The following is a 15,089-nucleotide window of genomic DNA, read 5'->3' on the forward strand; positions in this document are numbered from 1 at the left end:
GAGCAACGTTTGACTGTCCAACTTTTCTCAGCAACTGCTCATCTGGATTCCTAGAATTGCTAAGACCACCAACTGAACTACCTGATGGATAATGGGAGCTCTGAAGGAGGTGCAGATACTCAATTCCTCAGAGAAAAAGAAACATCCATCACCCAGAAGTTATCTTACTTCTTGGCCAGAAATGCCTCTTGCAGGCTTTCTCAGTATTACTCAGTAATAAAAAACTATTTAACAGTTTTAGATATATAGGCAGTTTTACCCCAGCTGCAAGCATAGGATCAGTGGCTGAAATCCAGCTCCTGACTAGGAGCACTGAATTTGGAACACTGGTAAACTCGGGGTACAGTGCACTGTCCCACATCCCAGCAGCAAGATCAGAGCCTCCAGGATGGACTCCCAATAGGGGCTGTTTCCATCAGTCCCGTGATAGCCTGTTTCTAGTGTCTGCAATGCTGTGCTAAAATAGCTCCTGACATAATTCAAGTGTCGCTGTGCTTTGTCCACACCAGAGAGCAGTATCTTCACTTTGCTTGTGGCAGAGAAACTCATTTTGGGGAAATGGGAGCATTTGTACCACAAAAGAACGCCCACAATGATACACAACCACACAGCCACAGCTGGAAGACCAAGTTGTATCCATGGTAAGATTTCTATGGGTGGAGTTTGATGGAATAACCATCACACACCTAGCAAAATTATCTTAGCTGATTGGCAGTTTGGATTTGTTTCTAATTGTTTGGGTTTTTTTAAATCTTGCTTAAACCTTTGTTTTAAAAGAAGACAGTTTATGGAAGTATTTTTCAGGATTTTACTGCAAACCTATGGGTCTGGTCACAGAAAAATATGATACATATAACCATGTTAATTATATTACATTACAATGATGGTATACATTACAAGTAAGTCTGTAAGTTTAAATATACATCTAGAGTTATAACTGAATGTACAGATCTTTTTTACAATACATACAGTCAGGAATGAAAATCCCTCAAACCCCAAGACCATAAATAATGCCCACTTTTATAGATGATATCTTTAAAACTAAAAGAGAAAAAAAAAAAAAAAAAAAAAAAAAGAGAAAAAAAAAAGAAACCAACAGCTTTGACCGACTGCAGCTGGGGCATTTTGGTCCATAAAAACCCTTTCTAAAAATAGAAATCTTTTTTCATAGCAGCAATGCTTTCTTCAAGCATTTGGATACAAGTAATTGTGAGCCCATTTCAATAATTTTAGTTGACAGTATAGATTTACAAAAGAAATTTCAAAATTACACTTAATTTATCTTCCAAATATGGAAGAAACAAACAATGCCCCACATTGTGGTATCCTGCAAGTGTCACACTGATGCTTTAAACTAAGTCCATCTGTAGTACGCAGACCACACGCATACCATTTGTTCACATAGTAAACCCACATAAATGAACTGAGAAACACACTCTGCAACAGGGAAAGCTTTGGAGCTCACAAGATCTCATCAGAATAAAGGCACATTTCATAAAATCCTTATCACGTTCAGATAGATCTTCAGGCAAGGCTTTTCGAGCACGATTACAAAACAGCTTGTTCTTACTCCTATGATCTGCCAGAGTAGTCAATGGCAGCAGTCACTCTTGTTTTTTCTTTCCCAAGGAGACAGCACCACTTTGGGGGAAGAACAAATGTAAATGAAAAGCCTGTAAAGCTCATTTAGAGAGTGATGTGCTCTTCAAAAAAGCTTCCAGCAAACAGTGTAGTTGAAATTAAGGCTGCAAAGCTGCCATGGTGGAAATGTGCAAATTCTCTTTCAAGGTGACTGGTCAACTGGCAGTTCCACCAGAAGGCCAAACAAAACAAAACAAAACAAATAATAGTTGTTATTATTATTAAAAAAGAATAAAAGAAAAATGTTCACAAGAAAGAGTCCACAGGTGGGGCATATGAGAAGCCCAAAAAAGCCTCAGCAGCTTCTTTGACACTGGCGGTGATGAGGATGCTGTCTGGGGACTGGCCAATGGAGTTAGGGACTGGCTCATCTGTAAACTCCGGATCAAAGTGTCGCAGATCACTGGGGCCGCTCTGTGGAAAGGGTGGGAAAAAAAATTTAGACCCAAGTATTTTGTGAATGTGCAATTCAATTCAATATGGAGACAAGCACCCTTGTACGGAGACTCACAGTGTTATCACCTCAGGCCCGCTGTTTAGCAGCCTTTGACAGTTTTAGTTTGACCTTTTTTGTATCGTGTTGCACACTGTCTCACTAAAAACAAGATGATTCAATTTAGTATGGCTACACTCCCACTAAGCTCATGCAACAGAAGCTAAATGCAAACATGCCACTCTGCCACACAGCAGTTTGCAGGGGAGGACTTTGATCTTCTTGTTATTAAATGTAGCTTCTAATCCACCACTTTGCATGTTAGTAGTATCTGACAAGCCAATTGTAACTCTGTCCCAGGGAAGCTACTTGTTCTCTATACCTTAACTTCCCCTTTGATAAAATGGAGAATATGCTGGGGATTATTTTTAAATTGCCATGCAATGAGGCATGTGAGACAAAAAAAACCAGCTCCATTTAGATGGATCATCAGCAAAAAGTCAATTACCACCTATTTTTAACTTTGTTTGGACAGACAGAGAAGGAAAGCTGCATTTCCCAAACAGCCATCCGGCCACTTGCCCCTGGCTCCTGGGCACACCACAAAGACGAGAGGTAAAAAGGCACTCTCATGCACTCTATAATTAGAAGTGATACGTACCACATTTGGGTTAAAAGGGGGTGTAATCTTCTTATTAATGAGATCATCCCAGTTAATTGGGGAGAAGAAGATGTGATTCTTAATCTCCATCTGTTAAGAGAGAGAAAAATAGATTAATTCAGACCCGAGCTAATGTAAACAATATGGCCCAGTCATCCTCCCGCACTGCATGTGGGCACTGGCCAGTTTGAACTTACAAAGTCCTCCTTGGCACCAAGTCTCTTTGTCCTGTCCTTCTGCAAGAGGCCTTCCAGCAGATGTCTAGCTGAGTTGGTAATATTTGGCTTCAGCTGCAAGGGTTTGTTCAAGATATTGTCGTACATTTCTGCGGTGTTCCTGCTGTAGAAGGGTGGCTGTGGGGAGCAGAAAAAGGAGGAGTTAATGAGGCTGACAGGCAGGCATGGGGTTTCTTGTGGGAAAAGGTCAAGTAAGCTAGTTTGATCTGTCACAAAGGATTTGTTGCTTACCAAGCCATAAAGCATCTCATACAGGACTGCTCCAAGGCACCACCAGTCCACAGTCCGATCATAGGGCTGCTTATGGAGAACTTCAGGAGCAAGATACTGTGTAAGAGAAGGGAAAGAGCCATGTGAGCCATAGGGATTTTTACAATCAAGAAAAAGAAAGCCTTCCCATTCATGGATGAAAGCAGCTTACTGAATCCCAGCAATATCTAAGCTAAAGGAAAGCTACAATGTTTTGTACCAGGCAGATGGCTTGAGAGCTCTCTCTCCTGCTCAGCAAGCTCCATGTGTCCTGCATGTCCTCACTGACAGCCCTATATTAGAAGGCCATAATGCCCCCTCTGCTCATGTAACCAGCTTTACATACATGGGAGAAGTCAGTTTTCACTGATGAGAACAGCTCTTGCTGTTGCTTTGAGAGTGGGGGGCTGAGGGCTGGCCGTACCTCTGGTGTGCCGCAGAAGGTGGAGGTCGTGCCATTGTGCTCTATGTTTTCTTTGCAGAGTCCAAAGTCAGTCAAGACAATGTGCCCCTGTGAATCAAGCAGGATGTTCTCTGGTTTCAAGTCACTGTAGGAAGAGATGAAAGAAGATAAATGTTAGTTTGAGGAGGTACAGTGAGAATATTTTAGGTGCAGCTGTTTACAGAACTGCACTAAGCCACTACAAAATATTAAAAGCAATTTCAAGCTCCTACTGAGCTGAACTTTTCAATGCTTATTTAACAAAGCACATGTTTTTTTTTCTGTACAGCAAACTGACTAAGGCTGCTCACCGATAAACGATGTTCAGGGAGTGCAGATAGCCCAGTGCACTGGCAATTTCAGCAGCGTAAAATCGGGCTCTCGGCTCCAGGAAGCAACGCTCCCTCTGGAGATGGTAGAACAACTACAGGAGACAGAGGGAACAAAGTTGTGTAAACACTGCCAAAGCCTGTTAACAATGCACTTAATTAGACTCAACATATATAGCAAGGGAGAACAATAGCAGGAAATGGCCTAACGATCCTTTGGTAGTTCAAAACTTGGCAGGCAGAAACATTCAATCTAGTAACTTCTCCCCCATGACTTTTCCCCTTGCAACTTTTTTTGTATTTAAAAGGAAGGGTGAAAATGTCTACCCTACCACCATGCACATGACAGGAAATACTATTTAATTTTTTTACTGCGTACCTCTCCGCCATTGATGTAGTCCAGGACAAAATACAATTTGTCTGCAGTTTGGAAGGAGAAGTGAAGCCCGACCAGGAAGGGGTGTTTCACATTCTTCAGCAAGACATTGCGTTCTGACATAATGTGCTTCTCCTGAAAACATCAGAAATTAATTTTTAGTACGCTTGCTCAATAGTAGCAAAAAAAACCTGTTTTGATGGACATTGCAATGGCAATGTGAAGGGCAGCTTACCTCCTTTTTCTTCAGGATTGCTTTTTTCTGCAGGACTTTAACAGCATAGAACTGCTCTTCTGCCTTATGCCGTGCAAGGAGGACCTGAAAGTGCATAAAATTCCAGAACTGAGCAATACTGAAATAGTACAACTCATAACACAACCAGCAACAAGCCTTTACGTTAGCTGCTGAGCACTGCCACATCTCTCTCGTTCAGTGTGCAAGTCCTTTGCTGGAAATGCCTGGCACTGTTACCATTTGGGCAGATTAATCTAGCCCAAAGATATCACCTCGAGTTCCCTTCTCTTCCAAAAGCAAAGTATATCCTTCACAGCACTAGTGAACTGAATTTCCTGGCTCTTCTATGACTCATTCAAATGCAGCCTCCCTGCTCCGTTCTCCCTGCACTGGACAGCAGGATGTGCTCAGGTGACCATGGTTCACCAAAGGCAGAACAAACCCCACTCTCCAGTATTTCACAGAAGAGCTGAAGAGTAAATAAATTTAAATGAAGGAAAAAGTTACACTTACCTTCCCAAAACTGCCTTTTCCAATCACTTTTAAGAAATGGAAGTCTGATGGTTTGGCATGTGGGTTGGATGATGGGCCGAGATTGATCTGCTGTGAAGGACTGGGCTATAAAAATAAACAGAAACCACATTCATTAAAACAGTTCAGCAGTGCGAGTCCCAACAGATTCTCTTTTTAAAAAATACAAATGAAGTGACCTTGAAAATAAAGATTAACGCTCTTATTGCCGCTAAAACTTGACCTCTAACAGATATCTTAAACTAATAGGTACTGCCTAAGAAGACTCTGACAACTACAGGTTACTTAGAAGTGCTCGTTGAAGTCTTAGACACATTCCATAATGAAATAACCAGAACACTTTTTAAACATTTCTTCTTCATATTTGAAACATCAGAAATTTCAGTCTAACCCGATTACTCTTTCTTGTTTACATTAGTGTGCTACGAGATGCACTAATGCAATACGCACGATGCTAATTTTGCTACACTTCTATTAGTGGCTGAATTGATGTTCTAAAAACGTCACACTGACTAAAATCTACTTACCGGAGGAGAAGGATTAGCATTCATAAGTTCAGGCTCTTGAGGCTGAGAGATTTTCAAGATAGACTGAACTTCAGGGCTGCAAGGATAAGAGCACACACGATTAGGAGAGTTACCAGGAGCAACAGGCAGATCTTTCCGCCAGAGGGCAAGCATGTAACGCGGAAGAAGAGTTCTGGTCGAGCCTACTACAGAAGGCAACCAAAACAATCTATTCGATTTATGGAGTAAAAATTTTCTAGGGGCATAAGTTCCGTCTTACAAAGAAACTTATTTATACTCTAAGTACAGCACATAATAGGGACTCGTCACTAGAAATCTCCGACTTATTTGTCCCAAATCCAGCTCACGCAGATCGTTGCGAAGTGAGTAATACCTCAACAAGACAAATAAACTCTTCCGTAACAGTAATGCCGGAGGAATTACAGTAAACAAACATTTTTTTAAAACTAGATCTCGCAATATCTAGTGATATTTGTGACTGAAATCCTCCCCAAAATTTATGATACTTACTGCTTGCATGCATAGGAGTTGGTGGCTATCTTCTGAATGAAGTCGTTTAGTCCCATTCTTCTCTGCTTCATGAAAGCTATAAAGTAAAAGGAAAGGAGAAACAAAATCGTTAAGCCGCCCTGACAGAAAAAACACAGCCCCTTGAGCATCTTCAAAGAAGTCCCCGCGCCGCTCACCGATGAGGATGGCCACCATCCCCCTCATCTTCGAGTAAGTCAAGGTAGGACCAGACGCCTCAGCTGCCTTCACGGTCATTTTGAAGCGAGAGGGGGACACACAGCAACCACTCAGCACCACCAGCTCCTAGCACCGCACTGACTTGGCGAAGCACCCGACGGCGTTTAAGTGGCGGCGGTGATGGGCGGGACCGGGGCGGGGCGGCCACGATCGCACCCCCCTCGACTTCCTTTGGGGGGCGACCAGTGGCCGCCTCGAGGGTGGGAGGGGAAGGCAATCGTCGCTGCCTTTTCCACCGCCCAACCTTGGGCGCAACTCTCAGGGGAGCCCCCCCCACAGTACCCCCGCAGCACCTTGCCTCAGGATGCCGAGCATCCACAGGCAAATGCATCAAATCACTTTTTTTTTTTTTTCTTGACAGCAAACTCCTGTAACCCCGGCTCTCTCTCTTCCGCTCCCCCCTTTTTTTCATCCAGTGCCTTCTTATTTTACGGTTATATAAAGTTGAAATCTGTCTCTGTCTTTAGGACGACCACCTCTTCCGAAAGTGTGGGTGTCCCCCCACCACCCCGCAGCCTGCGTCCGCTCTCGGTCCCGCAGCACCGGGTGAGCGGCGATAAGGGACGCTGACGTTTCCCTGAAGGAGCCGCAGTGACTCAGAAGAACAAAATTTCCTGCCCGGTTTTCAATAAAACAAACAAATGTCCCTTCTGTGCACTGCCCCGATCCTGGCTGGGACATAACGAAAAGGAAAAGAAAAAAAAAAGGGGGTTTTTTGTTGGTTTTTTTTTTTTTTTTTTTTTTTTTTTAATACCAATAAGGGAAACAAGGGGGGAAAAAGATAATCCGTTCCCTGAAGCTGGAGGAGAGCAGAAATCTGCTTTTAGAAAAGGTGGGGAGATGACCGAGGGCTGGACAAGTGCAGTAACGGAGGGGGAAAAAAAAGAGGTGGGAGGGGGGAACAGCCCCGCTCTGCAGATTATGTTTTTACTGTACACGGTCATTTGTGAACACGGTGTACCCGGGATTTAATGGCTCAGTCGCTTCCTTGCGGGCGCGCCGGGGGCACACCAGGAGCGCTGGTGCATGCACGAAGCCCAAGGTGAAAGGATGCAGCCGGGGCCCTGCTCCCAGGGGCCGCGGGAAGGCGCGGAGAGGGGTACTACGGCCTCCCGCCAGGCTCCCCCGCCGGGGCGCATCCCCGCTCGCAGCCCTGGCACGGGTCAGGCGCGTCCGGGGGATGCCGAGCTCCTGCGCCCTGCAGGCGGCTGGAACTTTCCACCCGACGGGGTGTTATTCATGCGCATGTTTCGCCTCGCTGTCTGTACGAACGGCGCTGGGTTGCGGCCAGCGGCTCCAGCTGCAACCTGCCCCCGTCCTCCCCCCGCCCGGAGACCGTCTTTTTACTCTTTATTTTTTTTCCTCTGTACCCGCTGCTGCTGCCTCCCCCCACAACCACTGCCGGCCGCTGGGCGGCATCCCTTGGCAGCTGTCCTGTACCCTCCGCCTCGGGGAGGGGGGATGGCGAGCGCCGCAGCACAGCAGCCGTCAAAGGCAGCAGCTCACCTTGAGCAGCAAGACGGATGACCCGGAGAAGAGACCCCTGCGAGCTGGGCACAGGTCTTTAAAAAGCGCTGCAAAGGCTTTATAGGGAAAAAGCAAAGAGGGAGGATTGCCGGCTCCGTTCCGAGCCTCCGGTGTCCTTCCCGGAGCAAGGGGCCCTTGCCCGGCCCCGCTGTCCCGGGGAAGTGGAAGGGAGCCGGCGCCAGGGAAGGAAGCGGCGACGGGAGAAGCAAGGAAATGCAGACTGCAGCTGGCGGGGCTCTAGGTTCTCCCACTTGTGGCTTTCCTCACTCTGTTGCACACAGAAATTGCCACTCTCATTAATGTAAGCGGAGAAAAAAAAAAAAAAAAAATCCCGCAATAAAGTATGGGATTCAAAACTATCCTCAGAAAACCCCGCTTGACAGATTGAAAGAGACGCAGTTTTCTCTGCCCCTTCGTACTGCTTTCAGAGTACTGTTGTGAAAAACCACTCGAGTTCCACAGTTTGGATGGTCACCAGAGTCCCCGTCCCCTGTCCGCTGCCCCCTGGCATCTCCAGGCTACACGATAATGCCCACCGGCACGTTCCTACCAGCTGTGCACAGAGGCAAGCGGCTGCCAGCCCCCGGGCAGTCTCCGGCACAACCCACACGCAGTTCTGCACAGCTTGCCAGAGGCTGCCACCCACTGCCTTTCTCCCGGCTCTGCCGCGGCCCCCCACGCCGCCCGCAAGCACCCCCGCTCCAGCCGGCTACACCGGCACCCTCGCCCCCGCTCTGAGTCGGTGTTTTTGCAAGGGCTCCGCTGCTCTCGCCAAGTCACCTGGCCTCTACTCGTGCCAAGCGCTGCCTCGGCTGTCCCCCGCACGCACCCGCCTGTATCCCCCGCTGCATCGCTGCTCGGGGACCCCGCTGCTGGGAGGGTTCTTTTCCCCGTGGAGAACAGTTCTCCTGCCAGGGCGGAGCGGCGAACCCACCTTTCAGCGACGACTTCTCCTCTTTGCCCCTCATCTTGCTGCCTGCCGGGACCCCGGGCGCGGCGCGGCGGCGCGGAGGCTGTGCCTGGGCTCCCGCTCCCGGCCGCTGCTGCAATCCCGAATAACTCCCCTTCCTGGCCGGGCGGCCCGCGGGCAGGAGGGAGGCGGCGAGGGCGGCGAGGCCGGCCGCTGCTCCGGCTGACCCCTTTATGGACGCAATATCGAGGGCGGCTGACATGCGGGAGCGTTATAAAGTTCAGCACGGGCCGCCCCGCACACTCTGCCCCGTTGCAACATCACCCTGAAAATTACTGTAATCAGCGCGCACACAAACACACGCACGGGCGGAGCGGGGCGGGGGGGCCGCTCCGGCCCTCCCTGACCTGCCGGCCGGCCCTGCCCCACGGAAGCTTGCGCTGCCCACGCTCCCCCGGCCAGGGCGCGGAGCGAGCGGCCGCGCACCCACGGCGCGGGTCCTGCGCCCCCTCCCCTCCGGGACGGGCAGAGGCGGGCCGGGAGATGCTGCTGCCCGCGGGGGGCGCGGGGCTGCGGCTACCGGCCGGGCTTCCCCGCCGGCCGGATAGCGCCGGGGTGGGACCGGCGCCCCGCTCCGACCTGGCACCCCGCGCCTTCCGCCGGCAGCGCCCCGGCGGCGCCCCCCGCCCGCGCAGCACCGCTCCCCCGCCGCCCGCCACCGCCCGGCCCGGCGCCGAGCACCCCCGGCCGCGCCCCGCCCGGGAAGCCGCTCTCCCTCCGTCCGGCACCCACCTGCCCGCTCCCGCAGCCGGCAGGACCCTCGCCCCCTCCCCGCGCTCGAGGTGCTTCGCAGCAGCGACGTTCTTAATGTGGAAGGGAGGAACGGCACCCAAGGACGGATTATTATTACTTTATTAGTTAAAATTAATGCAGCGTTTTAAGCTGATGGACCGGGTTCTCCAAAGCCCGGGGTGTCCTAAAGCTGCATTTAAAAAACTTTTCCTTAAAATGACGCAGCAAGCTTCAACAGTTGAAAGACATGAGAGAAAGCAAGACAGGAATAAGTAATCAAAGATCCCGTTTCTCAAATGCCAAGTCTTGCAGGAAAGCATCAGACAACTGTGAATATCTCAGTAAATTGCATCAAAAACTTGTAAAGACAATGGCTTTGGGCTGAATAGCTAAAAAGTAAATACAGGAAAATAATCAAAGAATTCCAGTGATGTTCCACACTCATGTTACTCTTCTACCTCAGCCTAAAAAATTGACAAACTACCCTGAAATTCTAAATTAAGAGTTTTTCAAAGCAAAACTAATAGTAATAAAGAAGGTAGATACTGAAAATAAAAAGGAAAGGGAGACTCCACAAGCAGAATATCAAAAGTTTATAAAACTCTTTGTCCCAGGATGTGCACAGTCCTCGAACAGAATGGATGAGTTCAAGAACAGATGGACGAATCAGCAGGAAAAAACCACCCAGGATTAAACTACACAGGTAGCATGTCTGACCTGAAATGTTTCTGCGTCACAAGTTCCTGTAAGCTAGGCATGGGTTGGAGCATAGCACTGAATAGTTGCCTGTTCTTTCCCACTCATGTAATAATGCAATGTTAGATAATGATAACTGACCAGCTAACCCAGTAACCCAGACTGACCTGCATGGACCTTGGGCCCGTACTGACCTTCTAACAATCTTATACTGCACTTCTGAGTGGCATGATACTGTTTTATTAGTACCGGAGTTTAATCAACTCAGAAAACTCCAGGAACTGGTTCTCACTGGCAAGAAGGAAGAGAACTGATTTGATTTGCAACTTAATGTTATTAGGCATTTGGCTCTGCCAAGCAACTGTATTCCATGTAAAAGTAGCACTAGATAAAGAGGTGATCATCAAGCTTTTCACCATGGCAGCATCCAAAGCAGGGCCCCGCATCCAGGCTGTGAGAGATGTAGAAAGATATAGACTCTACTGGAACCATAAGAGACTTAGGCAGAGACCAGAGCACACACAGCATGCTGGCTTACTGCTGTGGGTCACCACAGAGTCCTGCTGACGCAGAGATTGGGACATACCTGAAGTAAAGCCAGGAGGAATTGTGAATTGATTTATCTTAAAGAACGAATATTAGCTCATCATTAGTGTGGGCCTGTATTGCTCAAAGCAGTTCAAAGCACATTTAGCAGTAGCTGAGCAGTGTAAATTTATCTCCCTAGAAAAGCTTCACTGTTTGGAGGGCTTATTCATCTGTGGTGGGCAGGCAGAGGTTAGTCCTGGCTGACGCTGCTTTCAGGGCACACAGAAACTTCTCCCTCTTGACCTTCAGGAAGGTCAGAGGCTTCAGCAGCCCACATGATAACTGGAACCTGTGAGTTCTCAGCTGATTTTGTCCTGGTCCTCACTGTCTGATGTGGAATTTGGTGCTTCAGTCCTTCAGGAATTCAATTCTCTGATAGCTTCTGAACTTCAGTTTGGCAATGGATTCAATGCTGAATAAATGAATTCCTGATTACTTATCTTGCTGAATCAAGACCTTAGGATGCAGCAGGTTCCTAGAATTACTTGGCTGACTTTGGAAGGAAATTTCTTCAAATTCTGCACATATTTTCAGCAGCATTTGGCTTTGGGTTAATTAAACAAAGATGAAGATCAGGCTTTGGACTGCAGGAATGACACAGCCCCCAACTACAGACTAAAGACAATGGTACTTCTTAATAGCATCTGTCTTCTGAAGCAAAATCTCAGAAGCTTTTATTTTTCTCCTGTAAATCCTGAACAAACAAGTCTCCGACCTTGTAATTAAGTTTCATTTGGCTATGCAACATCCAAAACTTTCAGTCAAGACCTTCAGGCTGCCCCCACAAACTATGTCTAGGAGTAGCAGCAAACAGATAAGAAACTGAGTAGCAGCTTTAATAAGCCCAACAGAGATTTTAAATCAGGAGCTTTCCAATGCTGTCAACAGGTCTGCTAGACATTGTGTTGACAGGAGGTTTATTGACTGAAGTCCCTATTGACCTGGAAACATCTAATTGATTTCAGCATCATATTTTGTCAAATACAAATTTGAAACATCTTTTATTTCTCTTTTCTGATGCTTACAGAGCAGGTTTACTGCATTGTCAATAAGAGGCTTTAGTGCCAAGGGATTATGCTCACAGGATCACAGAGTGATGCGGGGCTGTGCTGAGAAAAAAAATCCCATCCTTGTAGAAACCAGGAAACCAGTGGAAAATTACAGCATTCTTTAGATGAACTGACCTCTAGTTAAAGTAGCTGATAAACAATGCCCTGACCCCCATTTTATTTCCAGCGCATGGATTTTAGTCTCACGCAGTTGTTGTCACTGTGACTTTATGAATAAATGTTGCAGGTATTTCAGCCTGTAGCAGCCAGAGAGGGATGACTGCAGAAAATCCGTACTTGTGTGCCTTCCTCTGAGTGTGTCCTCCTGGGAGTGTGCCACCCCAAGGTTAGTAAAAGTCCTTGCAATATTGTGTAGTCTGTCTAGCTTAGAGCTCTCATAAAACCGCATTGGATGACAGATACTTAAATTCATTATCGACATTATGAAGCTTAATGTGCCGTGACTGCACAGAATCTGGCCTTATCAGAACTGAATCGTGTTAATATGGAAAAGGAGGTGAAAACATACCATGGAAAAGTGACGAAAAATGAGTCATGAGAAAAATTAACATTCTTAGTGATGCTATGAGCTCAGTCTGCAGGTTTCCTTTGGTCACAAGGCAGCCTTATGTGAGGAGCTCCAGAATGAATAGTGTAAGCATGTACTGTCAGCTGACTATTGCACTCAGACTTTTTCTTCTAAAACTTTAGTTTTTACAGGATAATAACAACAGGGCATTTAAGCATTTTCTATCAAGGGCATAATCTGAACAAGTTTCCTTGCACGTCTTGCATGAAATAGGTGTACTGAAATACAAATGTCAGCTGAACTAACCTTGCTATAGGGTCGTTTCTTTTTCCCTTATCTCTTCATCTAGTGTTCCACTAGGTGTTGGCTACCATGATATCTCAGTGTCCTTTATCTGTATAGAAAACCCCCATCATCATGATTGTCATCATCATCGGTTCATTATCTTAAAAGAAAAGATCTCTTTAAGCCTGTAAGTCCTCCAGCTACAGTTGGAGATAAAGTACTAAGTGATGTAAATAATGAGACAATTTGTCAAAGAGAAGAATTTTTGCTAGAGAGAAGTTCAGCTGGGTCCTAACTCAAAACAAGTTCGATTTTTGGCGATGTGAAAACAGAAGCCTGATAAAAATGCACACTTCCAGGCGTCAATGCTTTTCTTCTTGGTGATACCATCTTGTCTCTTGACGGTACATTGATTTTCAATATTCCTTATTATTTGTAGGTTTTCTTTCAATAAGTGTTAAAAGGTGTCCCAGGCAGAAGGATGCAAAATATGCATGCTGAACAGGGCTTTATCTATAGTGATTTGTGTTTAGTGATTTATAATTTTAGGAGATATTGGGTCCCTTGCAGAGCCCAGATAAGTGTGGGATTATTACAGTATTTCTGAGTGTAGATTAGTCTAAGATAGAGAGCAAGGGAAGAAGATTTAATTTTGCCCTAGGTAACTGTTCCAAAATAGAGTAAAAATATTTATATATTCATTCATAATATGTTTACCTTCCTTAGGTTTTGGTACTCAAGTTAGGCACAGAGTCACCAAATGTACCCTCCTTGGTCAGAAGAGACAAATAAGCACCCTGAAGGCAATTCAGTGCATCTGTGGCTTCAGTCAGGCAGTGCCTACTGTTTAGTTGGTCCTGAAACCCACAGATAAGTAAAGGCTGATTTGAATTGCGGGTAATTTTTTTTTCTTATTTCTCAAGCTTTACATGTAAAAGATGTGGAATCACTTTAAAGAATCATTTTGTCAACATACATTGAGAGAGCTGGTCATTTTATTCCTGATCTATATATATTTACATAAAAGAAAAAATCCTGTGGCAAGTGTAAACACCATATATATTAGCCAGAGATTCACAGCCTTAGTCCAGTTTAGTTATGGACCTGAAAGAATACTTGTAACATTGTTATAAATCTCAAGTTACAAGTTAGTTCTCCTCAAGGTTGAATTATACACGTTGTCTTCCAGCTAGTAGCCCTGTGTGGTTGTGTGTTGCAGTGGATATACAAGACATACCAGTTTTCTTGAAATTAATTGACATTATCTTGCCTTGCACTGAGCCTGATATAATCTCAGAGAGATGTGAAAATATTAGTTATTTTACAAAGGTGGGAATTGAACCACAGGGTAGACAATATGTCTCATCTGAGGGAGATCTGTGGCAGAACCAAAAATTAAATGCAGAGCTAACTTTCTCCCGTTCTAGTGTCTGGATTAAGATTACTGTATAGCAATATATATTCCATGTCTGCCAACCTTATTTGTGTAATGACACGCATTGTAAACAGACAGTTTTGGATGGCAAGAGCTGGATGGAGCAGGCACTGCAGGCATTTGCTGTACCTTGGAGGAATGCTACTGAGATATCTGATACTACTGTAGCCCTGGTTCCCTTCCCAGCAGAAGCCACTCATCACAGTGAAAAATGAGGGACTTGGAGCACTGGCACCTAAAAGGCTGTTATTCCAGGAAGGACCTGAATCTAGATTTGTGAGGAAGGAAGGAAGTATAACCATACTCACACTGAACTGGCAACTGGTAGCATCACCTGCCACTACCCAACATGTTGGAAATGCCAGGAAAGTGCTTTTCCTACAGTGCATGATTGCCAAAAAGAATATTTCAGTAAGACAAAGTCCCTCACTGCTGTTTCATAGGCTGACACAGAAAGAAAAAGCCACAAAGATTCCCGGCATTAATTTCTCTTTTTCAATTCCAGATGCTATTTTCAAACCTGTTCAGTCATTCACTGCTCTGTGAATCTCATTGTCAAATTTTTTAACACCTCAAGCCCTAAAGTAAATTGGAAACCTTTGATACAGCTTTTATTTACTTTGCTAGAAGTTACCTTTAGTTTTTTGTAAATGCTTTGTTTGACTCCACAAAGAAAAGCTCGAGTGTTTTCTCCATAGGTTTACTAGACTCCAAGACCAAAAGAAGATGCTGGAACATATAACCTGACTGTCTGAATAACAACTCTTGCATTTGCTGCTATGTGTATCAGGTCCAACCACTTTACCTCTGAGGTTTCTTGTCTCTTCCTCTTAACTCATATTTGACTATCTCCAAATTTTCATCTAATTCA

General features: G+C 45.8%; 1 protein-coding gene across 2 annotated transcripts; it reads right to left on the reverse strand.

Annotated features, from left to right (window-relative positions):
- Positions 1-794: 794 nt before the first annotated feature.
- SGK1 (serum/glucocorticoid regulated kinase 1) lies at positions 795-9,250 on the reverse strand. Of its 2 annotated transcripts, none has more exons than XM_058834658.1 (12): positions 8,869-9,250; positions 6,171-6,246; positions 5,661-5,736; positions 5,116-5,220; positions 4,603-4,686; positions 4,371-4,502; positions 3,974-4,086; positions 3,645-3,768; positions 3,203-3,298; positions 2,933-3,088; positions 2,736-2,825; positions 795-2,055 (listed from the first exon to the last, which is right to left on the reverse strand). In XM_058834658.1, exons 1-12 carry the CDS (start codon positions 9,104-9,106, stop codon positions 1,888-1,890), a joined length of 1,458 nt encoding a protein of 485 aa, XP_058690641.1. In that variant the 5' UTR covers positions 9,107-9,250; the 3' UTR covers positions 795-1,887. The 2 variants fall into 2 exon arrangements, with proteins under 2 accessions (XP_058690641.1, XP_058690642.1); XM_058834659.1 differs by lacking the exon at positions 8,869-9,250 and adding an exon at positions 6,347-6,485.
- Positions 9,251-15,089: the final 5,839 nt, after the last annotated feature.

This window comes from Poecile atricapillus, chromosome 3 (assembly GCF_030490865.1).
Source record: "Poecile atricapillus isolate bPoeAtr1 chromosome 3, bPoeAtr1.hap1, whole genome shotgun sequence".
NCBI classification, from domain to species: Eukaryota; Metazoa; Chordata; class Aves; order Passeriformes; family Paridae; genus Poecile; species Poecile atricapillus.

Bases quoted from the DNA above. Each gene is read 5' to 3' on its own strand.
- SGK1 (XM_058834658.1), bottom strand. From the start codon at position 9,106: ATGTCAGCCGCCCTCGATATTGCGTCCATAAAGGGGTCAGCCGGAGCA. The intron at 4,503-4,602 runs GTAAGCTGCCCT...TGATGTTTTCAG, and splicing joins CAATCCTGAAGAAAAAGGAG to GAGAAGCACATTATGTCAGA. The intron at 3,089-3,202 runs GTAAGCAACAAA...TGCTCCCCACAG, and splicing joins ATGAGATGCTTTATGGCTTG to CCACCCTTCTACAGCAGGAA.